Source organism: Lepisma saccharinum, chromosome 2 (genome assembly GCF_977018435.1).
Source record: "Lepisma saccharinum chromosome 2, izLepSacc3.1, whole genome shotgun sequence".
Classification (NCBI taxonomy): domain Eukaryota; kingdom Metazoa; phylum Arthropoda; class Insecta; order Zygentoma; family Lepismatidae; genus Lepisma; species Lepisma saccharinum.
The window spans coordinates 18,898,673-18,915,022 of NC_139230.1; the positions used below are offsets into that span (position 1 = coordinate 18,898,673).

General features: G+C 38.9%; 1 protein-coding gene across 2 annotated transcripts in view; it reads left to right on the plus strand.

Annotated features, from left to right (window-relative positions):
• The window catches only part of LOC145983943 (uncharacterized), a 305,676-nt gene that overhangs the window by 239,098 nt on the left and 50,228 nt on the right, over positions 1 to 16,350 (plus strand). For both annotated transcript variants that reach the window (XM_083117135.1, XM_083117136.1), the window contains one exon: positions 4,213 to 4,264. In XM_083117135.1, coding sequence (XP_082973261.1) covers positions 4,213 to 4,264 — 52 coding nt within the window. The remainder of the gene's footprint in view (positions 1 to 4,212; positions 4,265 to 16,350) is intronic.

A 16,350-nucleotide genomic window follows, 5' to 3' on the forward strand; every position in this document is an offset into this window, starting at 1 on the left:
AAATTATTTGGCATGTCGGAATCTTGCCATTCCTTCCGGCATCAAAATGTCATCGAAAGACACGCTGCCTTACAGTAGCAGTCATTATTTCTAAAAAACCATTCCACAGCAAACGTTCGATACTCTTTCGACCAACGCTGCATGACGACTGAAAGCTTTAAACCGCTCTATTCAGGGATATGTGTTTCACCAAGCCATACCGAAATTTAAATCGTCTTATTTTTTTTACCCAATCCTGTATTAAATATGGCGGCAAAGATTCGATTTTTTGTACGAAATTTAAGTATAACAAAATTAGATTTTTCACAAGTTTTAAAAATTTCATTGAAAAGGTTATGTACTTTTGGCCCACCAGAAAGGCAAGAAGAGGTATACGTTTCTAATTAACGTGTAGATCTCCCCGATGGCGAAGTGGTAACATCGTCGCCTTGTAATCAAGGGGTCCCGAGTTCAATACCCGGTGTTGGCACAGTGGTTCGGATCATACTTTTAACTTTACGTCCAGTTCCGATTAGTCTTTATGTACATAAAGTGGACTTGACCAGTTAATCTAATTCATGTGAATAAAATCATAGATTTTTTAGTCTTTTAGATTCCTTGTATCACAATATTGCTCATGTCAAACATGCCCTCTCCATACATAAAAAAATGAAGTTGGCGCTACTGAGTACAACAATTCTGTGTTTCTAGTGTCTTACGGATTTCTAGAAATATACAGATGGAAAGCAATATCGCAACACACTATTGTATCATGGAATCAAAAATTTAACTCTTCAGACAGTATGTATACGTCTATATTTTCTAAATAATCTGATTTTTAAGACGGCAAACTTATCAGCTTTAGGCTATAAAGAAATCGGTAAGAAGCCTTGGTTTTCAGATAAATCCTGCTACTTAATATTGGATAGGACAAGAACCAGAACCAGTATGCAGGACCTCAATAGACAATACCAAAGTAAGAACAAAGAAGTAATGAAGAGTCTCAAGAAAGATAAGTGCGTATGGATTGACAACCTTACAGAAGAAGTGCAGAGAGCTGCTTTCTTAACCCGCCGTTGGTCGACATGTTAGCGCTTCACTAATGTTGAAATTCATCTGCTTATATATCTATTGTAAAATACGAAAGCTCTTTGAGACGCAGACTAGCTGTCTTTTGTCTTGTTACGGTTGGGAAAATATAATAAGGTGGAGCGTTCCCTTCTGTTATTAGGAGCTGCGCCATGATCCTGTCAACAAATTGTCAAACTGTTAACGTGACGCTCACGTGTCTACCAATCGCGGGGACTGTTTTTTTTTATTTTATTTTTTTTATTTTTTGTTTTCGTGAATTTTATTGGTCTTCTTGTTTTAAGTGACTTTTTCTATGATGGTCAATACTCATATATTGCAATGGTTAATGGAGGATCCAGACTCTGAAAGTGTAGGTGAGGAGCAGTGCGATATTGTTTTTTTCAGAAGATATTGGAGCAGCCTGGCATAATTGATCATGAGAGCAACAATGAAGCATCAGCCGTCAAAAATGACCATAAAATTCAAAGAAATATTCATGAGCCACAGTACACTGGACGTGACGAAACAGCAATGTTGCATATTCACATAATGAACCAAAAATGATATTGAGAAGCAAAAAAGATCAACGAAGTTTGAAGAAATGGAGGTGTTAGCGTCGTGCTAACATGTCGTTACTCCCACATAGTCGACCAACGCCGGGTTAGAAGACAGCAGAAACTTTATGAGATAACAAAAAAGCTGTCAAAGAGACCCTTCAATGCTGACAGACCAGTGAAGGATAAATATGACACGCTTTTGGCAGATGAAAAAGACCAAATGGAAAGATGGAGAGAACACTTCACGGAAGTTCTGAATAGAATTGGAAATGATTCAGAGGATGGGCAAGAAAACGATGGATTTCAGGATTTGGATGAAAGAAGACGTGAACATTGACCCCATAAGTAAATCAGAAATCATTAGAGCAATAAAGGAAACAAAAACAGGGAAAGCACCAGGGATTGATAACATAAACTTAGAAGTGCTGAACGTAAATCCAAAAATTACCTCAGAAATTCTGCATATATATTTTAAAACTATATGGGAAGAAGAATCTTTGCCACAGGATTGGGAGAAGGGGCTGTTAGTTAAGATAACGAAGAAAGGCGACTTCTTCCAATTGTGAAAACTGGGGGGCATTACGCGTTTGTCCATTCCAAGCAAAGTTTTACAAGGATAATACTGAATAGAACGAAAAAGGAACTTGATCAAAGACTACGGAAAGAACACCATGGGTTTAGAGCAGGATGATCGTGTACAGACCTAATAAATTGTATCAGGGTAATAGTGGAACAATCATTGGAATGGAATAGCCCCCTGTATCTAGCCTTTATTTATCTCGCTAAAGCATTTGATTCAGGAAATAGAATATGGAAGAGACTGGCCAAGTTGGGTGTACCCAATAAGATAATATCCATCATACAGAACATGTATGAAAACTACTCCTGCTGTGTTCTGCACAAAGGGAAAACATCAGAACCTTTTCCTTGTCTGAGCGGTGTCAGACAAGGCTGTCTTCTGTCTCCACTCCTGTCCGTTTTAGATCTGGATGAGGTTATGGAAGCAGCAAGAAGAAATAGGAAAAGAGGAATTCCATGGGATATGACTGGAAGATTGGAATGTTCAGACTTTGCTGATGATGTATACCTATTAGCCCATAGATTTACAGATATTCGGAGTAAATTACAGAACACAAATAAGGAAGCAAGAGAAGTGGGTCTACAGATAAATATAAACAAAAGAAAAGATATTTGAATCCACAATAAGGTTGAAACTAAGCTGAAAATTAGAGATCAGGACATCCAAGAACTTAAAAAAGTTGTCTATCTACGTAGCATTATTTCCACGTGAGGTGGGTCCGAAGAAGATGTGGATTCCAGAATAATGAAAGCAAGAACAGCTTTCTCAATGCTCTCATCAATATGGAGAGCCAACCAAATAAACATGAAAACAAAAACCATATTATTTATTACAAATATAAAATCTGTTTTACACTATGAATGTGAGACATGGAAAGAAGCTCAAAGTATAAGAAGTAAGCTTCACGTATACATAAAAGAGATGTTTGAGATTTATCCTAGGAATTAGATGACCAGAAGTAATAACCAACCAGGAGTTATGGAAAAGAACAAATCAAAAAGAAGTGCAGAAGGAAATCAGATACGGGAAATGGAAATCGAAAGGACACACCTTCAGACAAGACAACGAAAACATAGCAAAAAAGGCCGTAGACTGGAACCCACAAGGTACGATGAGAAGAGGAATACCCAGAAACATCTGGAGGAGTACAGTACAAAGAGAGACGGAGACAAGGGAAGAGCTGGATCGAGATCAAAGAGATGGCAAAAAACAGAATCCCTGACGTGCGTTTATCAAGGTCCTATGCCTCCCAGAGGGGTGAACAGGACAGTAAGTAAGTAAACGTATCTGGTTTTGACGCGTGAAAATTTAATTGCAAATAAGAGGAAAATATGAGTTTCTCTTTATGAAAATAATATAATATGCCATATCCACAATCGACATTTTTGCACTATCCCGAGGCGGTTTCTCTTTAAATCTAGAGCCAGGTGTGTTTGTATTGGAGTTCCTGTGTTGCTACTGAAAAGTATGCATTTATAGCTATTTATTAATGCACACCTCTGTCGTTGACAGGTTGTTTTACATTTAATCGCGAATTTCTCTCTACTTTCGGGATCAATGCAACTGGACTAGCATTATATTTTCGGTGCTTTTGCGGACATAGTCTCCAACCAAAAGAGCGGGGAAGGGAGGGTAGTGCTGAAAGGATGAGAAAGAGTGCATGGAAATTTGGAAGCAATGAAGGAAGTAGCGCGCGGAAGTCGTGAACACTGAAGTGGTTTCCGCAATTGGGATTGGCGCTACCAATTTAGACAGTATATTGAGCCCTCTGCCTAGGTTACAAGGTGCATGGTGGAAGAAAAACTAAAAATAGACATTATATTACTTGGTGCTTTTTATTCTCCAACAATAATAATGCACCGTGCATTTAATCTATCCAATAGACTCGATTGTTCCTCCATTTCTATTAGAAACGCATGCCTGATTTGTGATAGATATTCGGTTTCCAATATTATATTACAATAATATTCCATTATTTAGTTTTCAACTCTAAACTAACTCTACTAATTTTTTTTTTTATTTCAGGACTACCTGATATCGATGACGGAGCCAGAGTACGCATAGCAACACCAACAAGGTATTGTACATTTTCTTTACTTCTTTCCTAGTATTTTTGTAATTTTGAATTACTGATTAATATATTTTCTCGGTACAATCACTAGGTCAGTCCTGTAAATTTTACAGAGTTTTTGAGAGCTAGCTTCACACTCATCTTCAGGAATTAAAGATTAGTGATGTTAGGTCGGGAACCTTTCCAGAACAAGACTTTTCATCTCATTTATTTTTCTGAAATGTTGCAGTGTCCAAGTTGCATTCTACGTACGTATTTGTTTTGTATCATCTTGTAAATTATCATTCATATGAGAGTTTGTGTGTGCTTTTGTTTCAAGTCAAACTTATGCACAGGCTAATCGTGACTGGAAGTTGGATTCGTACCACTATGTACTTCCACCGGGTATCGAACCCGGGACGGTACCACTACGCCATCGAGGAGGACAAAAGTATATTTCGCCCCCTTAAATTGCTTAAGTATCAATAGACCCGTCTTATCTAGATGACAACAAAGGCGAGTTTATGATCCACAGAAGGCAAGTCTTACCGATATGGATTTGTATAAGTTTGGTTGCTCTCAAAGAATAAATGGAGTCATTAGAAGACAAATGGATTTTCCTCAATTTACTCGTTGCTATCCTTCCTCTTCCACCTTTTTTGTTACAAAGAGCGATTTAACGATTTCCAAACGGCCAATGTAGAAATAGGAACCAGGCAGCCACTCTGTTATTTTTATTCTTTTTGTTACCGCACGATGTAACGTCTTTTACATCAGGCTTTCTCACAAACTCATATTGCTGTAAAATTAGTTTCTCGCGTTACATACATGGAATTGTGCGCTACGTGGGAAGCGCCAATGCTCTGCCAGTTTATTCCCAGGCATGTCGCATGACAATTAACCTCTGCTCTCTAGATTTGAACTCCAGCTAAATATTTTCTGTATGTTCTCGTGTCTCAATGTAATTGCGAAGATGTGATGTGAGTGTGATGCTGATAAAATGCAATGGATGGAAGGACAACCACAAACACAAATGGAGAGCACACAAGCCCCACAGAGAATTATACTGGCTGTGAGTCCAGACGCCAGAGTCTCGTTTGTCTGCAAAATGCACTCCGGGGTGTACTACGTGGAAAGGAGGTTGACATTTGGGTGTTCTCACAGGGTCACCCTTTACACCCCGAGAAAGGAGGAGAATGGAAAGATATAAGGAAAACAGAGACAGAAAAAGGGAGAGAAATAAAGAAGCAATAGACAGAGAGAGGGATAAATAAATACAGAGAGAGAGTAGGAAAATAAGAGAATATCGAGAGAGAGAGAGAGAGAGAGAGAGAGAGAGAGAGAGTAGGAAAATAAGAGAATATCGAGAGAGAGAGAGAGAGAGTTGGAAAATAAGATTGATTGATTGATTGGTTGTTTTAAGTCCACTTTATGCACAGTAAGGCTAATCGGGACTGGACCTACAGTTTAAAGTGGGATCCGAACCACTATGTGCCTCCACCGAGTATCAAACCCGGGACCCCTTGATTACAAAGCAACGACACTACCACTGCATCATCGGGAGGCCCTATTAGGAAAATAAGAGAATATCGAGAGAGAGAGAGAGATAGAGAGAGAGAGAGGAGGAAAGTAAGATAATATCGAGAGAGAGAGAGAGAGAGAGAGAGAGAGAGAGAGAGAGAGAGAGAGTATTAAAATAAGATAACATCGAGAGAGAGAGAGAGAGAGAGTATTAAAATAAGATAATATCGAGAGAGAGAGAGAGAGAGTAGGAAAATAAGAGAAGAGAGAGAGAGAGAGAGAGAATAGAAGAAACTAGGATTGAAAAGGGGAAGAAAACATGTAACAAGAAATGACCATCGCAATAAGACTGACAAGAAGATTAAACAAAGTAGAAACAAAGCCAAAAAACAAATAAAGAAAAGAAGCAGAAATGATTTACAAATAAAAGAAAGAAGTATACAATTTATCTATTTTTCAAAGGGGGATCAAATAACTCCTTTTCGTCCTCTCCTCAAAGCGTCCATGCCTGTACAAAATATCAACATTAGCGCGTTGTTTGTCACTGCCACAGACTGAATTTGAGGATTCAAAAGAGGGAGGGCAAAATCCTACCTAAAATTATGAGTAAAGAATAAAAATGCTGCAAAAACATAGGTACAGTCACCGGCAATAAAAATGGGACACCTAGATCCTACAAAAGCACGCCTTCCTGTGTGTTGTCTAACTCTTAGGCGGTGGTAGAAGTTGTCATTGAGAATTTGCTATTAAAATCCAGTTATCACCGTAGAGTTAGGCAACACACATAACGTTTTGCAGGGAAGTTAGCATATCAGGATCTAGTTGTCTCATTTTATTTTCTGGTGACTGTACATATTGCAAGTGATAACTCATAAATAAAGTATTTTTCTGAAACGTAAAAAAAAAAAAGTAAAGTGTCCCCCTGTGCTTAGCACCACGCCATGAAGGCGTATAGGGGGTGTGGGGGTAACGCCCCACACTTTCTTGATCCGGTTGTGAGTGGGGGTGATGTGATCAGCACGCCCCTGACCGCCTTTACCCCCCAGGGTTTCTCCCAGGTACCCATGTCATTCGACGCTGGGTGGGCGCCGGGGCCGCTTCCAACGTTAGAAAAGTTTGAACCAGCCGGGGATCGAACCCGGGACCTTTAGCTTGGTAGTCAGACGCGTTACCGACTTTTTATTTCATTAAAGGAAATACCACCTACACGGAGGTATCCCCCACCATTCACACTTTTTCTCATTTTACACTTTTCAGTTTTTACAGTTTCTCACTTTTCTTATCATCTGCACAAACACAAATACCCATGTCTTACCCGGGACTCGAACCCGGAACCCCTGGCGTTATAGCGCGCTCTGCTAACCACTCCGCCACGGAGTTCGACTGAGCCACCGCGGCCAATTTTTCTGAAACGTACTCTACAAAAGTAGTATCGTGGAAAGTCATAAATATTTTACTCCCCCCTTCCACAATAAGTGCTTGGAGGCACATAGTGGTTCGGATCCCACTTTAAACTGTAGGTCCAGTCTCGATTAGCCTTACTGTGAATAAAGTGGACTTAAAACACCAAATCAATCCAATCCACAAAAAGTGCTGAGATACCGGCTATGGTCGCTGTTCGAAACGCGTTGAATACAAGGGGTTTCGAGTTCGATACCCGGTGGAGGCACATAGTGGTACGGATTCCATTTTATAATGTAGGCTGGGCCCTCGATTAGCCTTGCTGTGCATGAACACAGAAATTCAACCGATTAGGATAATACTGTGAAAAACACATAATATCTTCTCCTCGATTAATTCCAAGTTACTAGAGTCATCGCCTTGTAATCAAAGGGTCCCGGGTTCGATACTATAGTGGTTCGGATCCCACTTTAAAATACATATATCCAGCTTATTGGTGCATAAAAGTGGACTTAAGCAAATAAGTTCAAAAAGAGCGAAAGGAGTGAATTCTTCTGGACAAAATGTAAAACGTGGTTAGCAAATCCCGTCAAGTTCCCATTATTTCGAAAGTTTTCGTCTTTGATGTTTCGTACTCGCTCCTTTTCTGAAACTTCAGAACTATGTTCACTGACATTTCATAAGCATAAATCACAGAGAAGACTCTGAACTTGAACCCCTTCTGGCGTGAGAAGTTTAAACACCAGATTTGATATTCATGATTCTAATCTTCCAGACGCATATTGGAATCTGGAGGCTCCAGGCGGAGTAGGGTCTCTCCAGTTCGGCTCTTTTGACAAAACTTTCGGAACCAAACATAAGATCTGCTGTAAAGTACTACAAGCGCTTTGACGAATTCGTTCGGGCTGTCGTAAAGTTCATTGTAAACCGGAAAATACGCACTTGTATACGACACTCTGTGAGAGTTATCAGAGATAACTTTGTAAGTTTTAAATATGTATTAAAATGCGAGTTTGGTGTGTAGGGAAGTATCTTGAAAAGTGTTTCACCGTTCGTCGTCCGAGAGAGAAAACACTTCAGCCGAGACAGTTCCCAAAATTACTGAAAAGTTGTGGTACATTTTAACAATTAGGGACTTCCCAAATGGCGTAGTGGTAACGTTGACGCCTTGTAATCAAAGGTTCCTGGGTTCGATACCCCGTGGAGGCACATAGTGGTTCGTATTCCACTTTAAACTGTTGGTCCAGTCCCGATTAGCTTATCTGTGCATAAAGTGGACTTAAAGCAAAAACTCAACTCAATATTTTAGCATTCCATTATCTCGGAGAACAGTTTAGACTGATGGAAATCCAAAGATGAAATTTGGGGGGGGACTCTTATGCAAGCAAATTTCTACTTCAATACAATACGGAAAAATGAATAAAATGTTGCCCATAACGCAAAATCAACTGAATGATTGGCCACATATTATTTAATAATAACTTGCAGTTTCTGGATAGCGAATACTTGCGATGCTCTTACCCTAACTGCTCAGCCTTGTGAAAAATTGGAGAAATCATAATTTCATAACGTCAGAATTACACCTAACCGAAACCAAGTGTTTTGTCTCGTGTTATTGTTTTTTTTTCATCCTAAAAAGTAATTTCTTTAGCAATGAAACTCTCCAATACTAGTGAAAGTAAATTGCTTCGTAACCCACAATAACCGTAGTCCTCACTGAGAACTTTCGCTGACATCTGTTTTCTAAGTTCTAGGTTTTATTTATTTATGTGGTTTATCACTTGGAAATATAAAATGCATTTCCCAGACAAACGCTAGAGGTCAAGGTTTACTGAGACATTGAGAATGTTAAAAGATTGTGCGTTAAGTAAATTAGACTGTGGGATATTTTTATAATTTTATAATATAAGGCTGATATACTGAAGATGACTCATCTCTCCCACGATGAAGACTGGAGAAAGAAAACAATAATTTCTGTTTATAGAAAATTATTACATTTGCTTCCTCTACAATTGTAGATTCTGTTCGATTTTACAAAAATGTATATTGCCCACCCATACTTTAATATAGTTAATTAATCTCTACACACAAAACTTTATAATAAAAAATAAGGTAGGCATTTTAAAAATCTGTTTTCGTGTAGATATAGTGGAAAATAAGTGACCTTATTCTTCATGCAACTTTAGTTTGTTCACGAATCAAGTGCGTAATACTTCCACTTGCCACTCTATATATATGGAAAGAGTTATCAAATGACTTAATGACTTTAAACTTTAACTTTTGCCATTTCAAAGATAGGCAGCATTCCTATTTTAGACTTCGCGTGAAAAGAGTTGTTGACGTGTCCGTTGAGGCTTCAAAAGTTAAAAATAAGTACCACAAAAATTGGAAATAGTCTCAGAAAACTTTTAAATATAAATTCGAAACGAATCAAGATATTGAGAAATATTGCTAAATTTCAAGCACTGAGCCGTCAATTGTAGGATTTTATAATAAGACAAAGTATTTCAGGGTTTTGTGTCTTAGAACTAGTATATGTTAAACCACATGGTAAATTATAAGATTCGACCTCTGTCGAATCTTGGCCTGGGCATCGGTGTTCTTTGTGAGTGTCCCCATCATCAATTTCATCAAACCATCACTTATCCCCATCAAATGAAATAAAATAAACAAAATCAATCAATCAATCACATTATAATATTTATAATTAATTCAAATAATTCATCGTCAGGTCGACGTATAACCGAATGGTTAGCACTGCCATTTGTGGTGAGAACACCAAAATGTTGGGATGATACTCGATGTGCTGATAAGAGTCCATCAATGAAAAGGAAAAGCATTTTTTCAGGCTTCGAAAGGCATGTTTCGCCACAGAGGGTTTCACTTTAATATATTTTTATACTCTCACACAAACATACACTATATATTTACATGTTAACCAAACTGAGTTATTTGCATGTAGAATGATGCAGAAACTTCAGAATAAAATGATCTGGGGGAATTAGCGTATGCGACGAGTGACGAATATGTGACGATTTCAGTATAAACCTGTGATATCAAGGTAGTTTGGATTCACACCTAAATAAGTCTTACTTCTTATACCACCTTTTTTTTAATAAAGAAAGGTAAGGATCTCCCCTGTACTTTGCACCTGCAATGAATTCACAGGACCTCACTGTATCTTGCGCCTTCCCATGAAGCAAATCATTGGATCCACCTGTACATTGCACCGCACCATGAAACCACATAGAGGTGTCGGGATCTCTAACCTAGAGCAGGTGATCATCACCATGCTCTGGTCGCTTTTACCACTCCAGGCAGTTCCCTGCAGAATCGAACCCAGGTCCCCAGCGTGGCAGCCAATCATCCTACCAACTGAAGCGCTGATGCTCAACATTTTTAAACCTCGCAAGGTCATCAGGGCATCAAGACTGATTGGCTACAAATATCGAACCGAGGACCGTAGTTTCGCCACGGACTTCCTCTAGGTCACGACAACCGACAAGACATCAGCATTTCTGTTAACCTAGTTTTTTTTTTCTCCAAATGCTTCTGCACTGAAGACGTATTCGGAGGTTGGGAGAAACCGATGACCCTGAACCCAACTTATCTCGCTAGACTTTCCGCTCAATACTCGGTCAAGGCCAGTCTAAGGTTGGCGTTCCGTTTGATTCGCAAGACATGTCTGGATTAGCTCTGTTTGTAAAATTTATTTATATTTCGTAACTGCCCATATTCCTATCGATTGGTAATATTTCCGATGAGACAGCGATAAAGAAAATGGCAAAGCGAACGTAAGGTAAGAATCCGGCATAGTTAAGTAATATATTGTTCTGTAAAAACCAGGCGGAAATACACTACACTGGAGAAATGTTAGTAGATTGAGTCACTCTAAAAATACCCGCAGCAGGACTGCATTACAATTATGGTCTAGTATACCACTAGAATATTATTATCAATCCGTTTGATCGAATGTCAAAATTACCCTAGTCAATATTGATTGCCTGTGGTATTTGAGACAAAAATGCTGCGACGCCATGGACGATGTCTCCGGTTGTGATGAATCATTGTACTTACACTAACGGTGCAATACGTCATGATAATTCGAGGGAAATTCAAATGAAAACCTTAAAAGTTTATAAAAAATTACAAGACAGACTGTAAACATCTCAAATTTACATGAAGTATAGACTGTTACTTACAAAACCAGCTCAAGGCTGCAACACTAATCCAGTAATCTTCAGAACAACATTTTTGTCATTTTAAAAATGACGCCTCCTCCTGCATACATGCAGTATGCACCAGCGAAAAGCAACGGTTTCTTGCCCTCTGGAAGCCTAAACTTATAGACATTCTAAGACAAATGAAAATTCATTGTCTCTACAGATGCTTACCTCGCCAGCAAGTTTGCAAATAGAGGAGGAAGTTCGACAGTGGCCTCAGTCCGCACGTAGATGGGTGGAAAGACCTTCGCGGTGGCTCATGAGTGACTGCACATAGATTTCAAATATTCTTCTTCTTGAGGTATACAGACACTAACTCAGACTAAAATATATGTGGATCAGCAATGGGTCTATGCAAAAATCCAGCAAACTTGTGTAACGTTACATGCAGAAATCTATTAGATTATAAACAAAAAAACAAATTTAATGTTTTTCTAATTTGACTGTCCTCGTATGGCTTGCCATACGAAATACTTCACTAATCAGTTCCACTTTATGCGCAGATGTTAATTGGGACAACCAGTGAGGTTGACTTTTGGGTACCTTTTTGGCCAACCCCAGCAAAACCGTTTTCAAAATTTCCTCTCCTTTTGAAAAACCGCTATGATATTCCAGAATCTGAAAAACTATATCTGCGTAGAAAACTCCTTCCACAACATTGACGAGGGATGTAGGGGGGACGCTTTCCTCAGACACCCAAATGTCAACATCACTTTCACGTAGTACACCCTGGACTGGTTATTGCAGTCTAACGAGGCTCTGGCGTCTGTATCTACGGCCAGTATAATACTCAATGAGGCTTGTGTTGTGTGCTGTCCATGTGTGTTTGTGATTGTCCCTTCATCTATTGCATATTTTCGCCATTCATCTTCGCAATTAGCCAAAAGAGGCAGAAACGCGAAGTGTAGTAAACCAAATCAAACAGCATTTACGTGAATCTTCGTGTGGTTTCGTTATTGTCTAGATATATGCAATAGTCATGGAATAGCAAGCGGTTTTGGAATAGATTTTGGAATATTATAGCTGTTTTGGAATAGATTTTGGAATATCATAGCGGTTTTGGAATAGATTTTGGAATAGCATAGCGGTTTTGGAATAGATTTTGGAATATCATAGCGGTTTTGGAATAGATTTTGGAATATCATAGCGGTTTTGGAATAGATTTTGGAATAGCATAGCGGTTTTGAAATAGGTTTTGGAATATCATAGCGGTTTTGGAATAGATTTTGGAATATCATAGCAGTTTTGGAATAGATTTTGGAATATCATAGTGGTTTTGGAATAGATTTTGGAATAGCATAGCGGTTTTGGAATAGGTTTTGGAATATCATAGCGGTTTTGGAATAGATTTTGGAATAGGTTTTGGAGTAGCATAGCGGTTTTGGAATAGATTTTGGAATATCATAGCAGTTTTTCGAAAAGAGAGAAAATTTCAAAATCGGCTTTGCTGCTGTCGGCCAAAGGTCCATCCGAGCCTTAAAGCAACGAGTTGGTGAAACAGTCAACCGGTGGGAATCACAACTGAAAAGTATCCCAACTTCAATTTTAATTTTTGTAGTATTAACGAGACATAATCAGCTATCACGGTATTCTGGAATACGTTTTGTGGCTTCTTCTACCCTGCTGCGGCAAAAACCGAGCACGAGGTGAAAGTTTTTTGCGGACGGAACTGATTTTTATTTTGACAGAGACCTGCTTGCCGTAAATACCCTCACTTTCGCATCATTCCTCATTAAACCCCCGCGTTTTCTGTGCTACCGCCTACGCAAGTTTGTTCTCGAGGCAACACCCTCTCCACACACAACCAACAAGAGACTCCAGAGAGAGAACACGCGGGTTAGGATCACAGGAACCAATGTTGCCACCTCGCGAGGTATATCTCTAGGTGCGCCAGCAACTGATGCACTGGTGGAACGGTTGACTTTCTCGACGTTTCTTATTGTAGCTACTAGGGAGACTGTGGAGGATGGAAAGACAAAAACAATGAGATGTAAATGCATCAGCTGAAACAAAAAATGCATAAAGCCTGTAGCTCAGACCAGCTATTCAATTGCATCATACAGAATGATGCAGGAAGGTATGTATCGATTGATGAATTAAAGTACAGCTCTACATCGAAAGAAGTACTTACTTGCATAATATGATGCACTTTGGCGTTTCCTTTACAAATGATACACATGCGTACGTGGCCTTTGGTTATGGAACCATCCCTGGATGAAGTAAGAAAAACCGCAAAATTCTCAGAGAACATTGTCGGCACCGGAATTTGATCCTGTGACCTCTCAAATGTGAGTTCATCACCTGAAGCACCCATGTAGCTCGTTCAGTTACTTCTAAGTTTTCCTATGAACAATCTAAGCGTACATCGGGTTAATTGACAACACTCGTTCATGAAATGTAGCTGTTCTCATTAGTTGAGCCAGTTCGGTGGCCGAGGGCGTTAAGAGGTCGAATTTCGATCTAAAAACGTTACCGTGTTCGATTCCCGGCCTGAGTGTAGGTGTTCTCTGTAAGTGCCCTCTTCACCAGTTTAATTTAATCATCATTAATCGTCTCGATTAGCAACATGTGGCACAAAAGCGGCGCTAAATAACAAAAAAACCTAAAAATAGATCCATCAGCTACTTAGTTAACGTTCTTCTATCAATTTTTGACAAACCAAAAATAAAATGAAGACCAGAGCAAAATGTACTGAATTGTTTCAAAACAAAAATCACATTTTAAATTTAAATGGGCCTTATATCAGTTAAGCTACGCAATATTCACTATGCTTGGTTTCTACTTCAAATCTCACGTTTTCACAACACAGTCATATTTTCACAGATTTTACCACCGTGTTAAACGATCTATCGAATTGTTAATTGTTCTTTGAGCTGAAATTCAAATGATTTATACAAAAGCTTATTTAAATTGTTAAAGGTTCAAACCTAAATTTAAAGTGGAATGCGAACCACCATGTGCCTTCACCGGGTATCGAACCCGGTACCCACTTCATTACTTGACTATCACGTTGCCCTTACGTCATTGGGGAGGCGAATAGGGAGAGCAACATTTTGCACAGACACTGAATAAGTCAAATGTACAGTTTCTGTTAAATGTGGCACTTTCGTTGACAGATCCAGAGTTTCGATTAGCGTATAGATTATCATATTTAAGGGTCTTCCCGATGACATAGTTTAACGTCATAGTCTTTCGATCAAGGGATCCCTTAATGGATATCGCCTGGAGGCACATTGTCTTTCGGGTCTCACTTTAAACTGTAGGTCCGGTTTCGATTAGCCTATCTATGCATAAAGTAACTTAAGAGACAAATGCAATTTATCATATTTAAGAAAATGTAAACGGATCTAGAATCTTATTCGTTTTAATGAATGAGTTAATTAATTGACCCAGCATCGTGAAGTCGCTGAATGTAATGAATAGTAGATTTCGTTTACAAGGCATAAAAGGTATCGCAGGTAGCCTTCGCGGTGAATTTAAAAGTTTAGTGCTGACATAGAATTTAGTTTTAATTCTAAAAGTAATGTAAATAATTTTATAATACCGACGATCGTATTATCAAGAGAATCTTTGTAGCTCATCTTGGAATTTGCTAACAATGGCTGGGTATAACGAATTGAAGGGACACTGATCTGAAATTATGATCATCACAGTTCCATTACACTGCACTAAACTCGGCCTCAATGTGATAGAAATAAACCAATAGTAACGCTCATTTGAATAATTATTTATGCTAATGTAGGCATCGTTAATCAGTCATAAACTGAAGCGTTCTCGTACGAGATCGTGTAAACACGCTAAACCATGCGCATATAACTGAAATTACACTCTGGTACTCTGCAGTGCAGAGACTGTGGCCAGATCACTTCAACTTGGATGACGCGTGATCGTATCCCGTCGGCGTTAAGTCTGGCTTTTCAGATTAGAGTCTGCAAAAAGGGTTTATAAAAACGGTTCAATACAAGTACTTGCGAATTTCATGCAAAAGTTCACAAATTTATTCACTGGCAAGCTTTCTCTTTGATACTTGAAAGGATTGTAACATTTGTAAAAAACAAAAAAAAAGAAGTAGTAACTGTCGCAGATATTTATGTAATGCAAAGCGTCGCATTATCTTATATTTGTGTTGTTCTAATTTTGCGTCACTTTGCAGTAACTTTTGGCTAAACACGACGATAAATTGTAATTCGGATTTGAATTATTTTTTTAAGTCCACTTTATGCACAGAAAAGCTAGCCGGGACTGGACCCATAGTTTAAAGTGGGATCCGAACCATTATATGCTTCCACCCGGTATCGAACCCGAGACCCCTTGATGACAAGGTAACGACGTTACTACTACCGTGCGTCCATTTCGATCTGCAGCCGAGAGATCGGGAGAAGCGTGGCGGCCGGCGCTGGCGGAGATGCCGACATTTGCGGCCTGAAATGCCCGCTTATTTTTATGGACATATGCAGACATTTATATAAATATTGCAAAACGAGCACTAACCTGTGTTATAAGAGTATGGTTTTAATTTTAGTAGCTTAGAGGCTGTATGTGCTGATGATTTTGACACTCCCATCTCCTGTGAAACACGGCGTAGAGGTTTGTTTGGATAACTTTCTAACGCTGCCCCAATTTCATCGAGTTCATCGAGGAAGCTCACGAAAACCATTGACTTTTAATGGTTTCGTCGGCAGCGTAATCTTGATACAGTGTTGCACATTCGAAACCTCCAAACGATCCCCATCGACACAAAACTCTTTCAAGGATATAAACTTAAGCAGGACGTTGCTGGTCAAAACTATGATTAAAATGTTTTATTATCTGTGACTCTTATCGTCACTTCTAAAGCGTATTTTTTTGTGTATATAATTGCAGAACTTGGATGAATTACAGATGATGAATTATAACCCAGGTTAGTGCTCGTTTTGCAATATTTATATATGTCCGTAAAAATAAGCGAGCATTACAGGCCGCAAATGT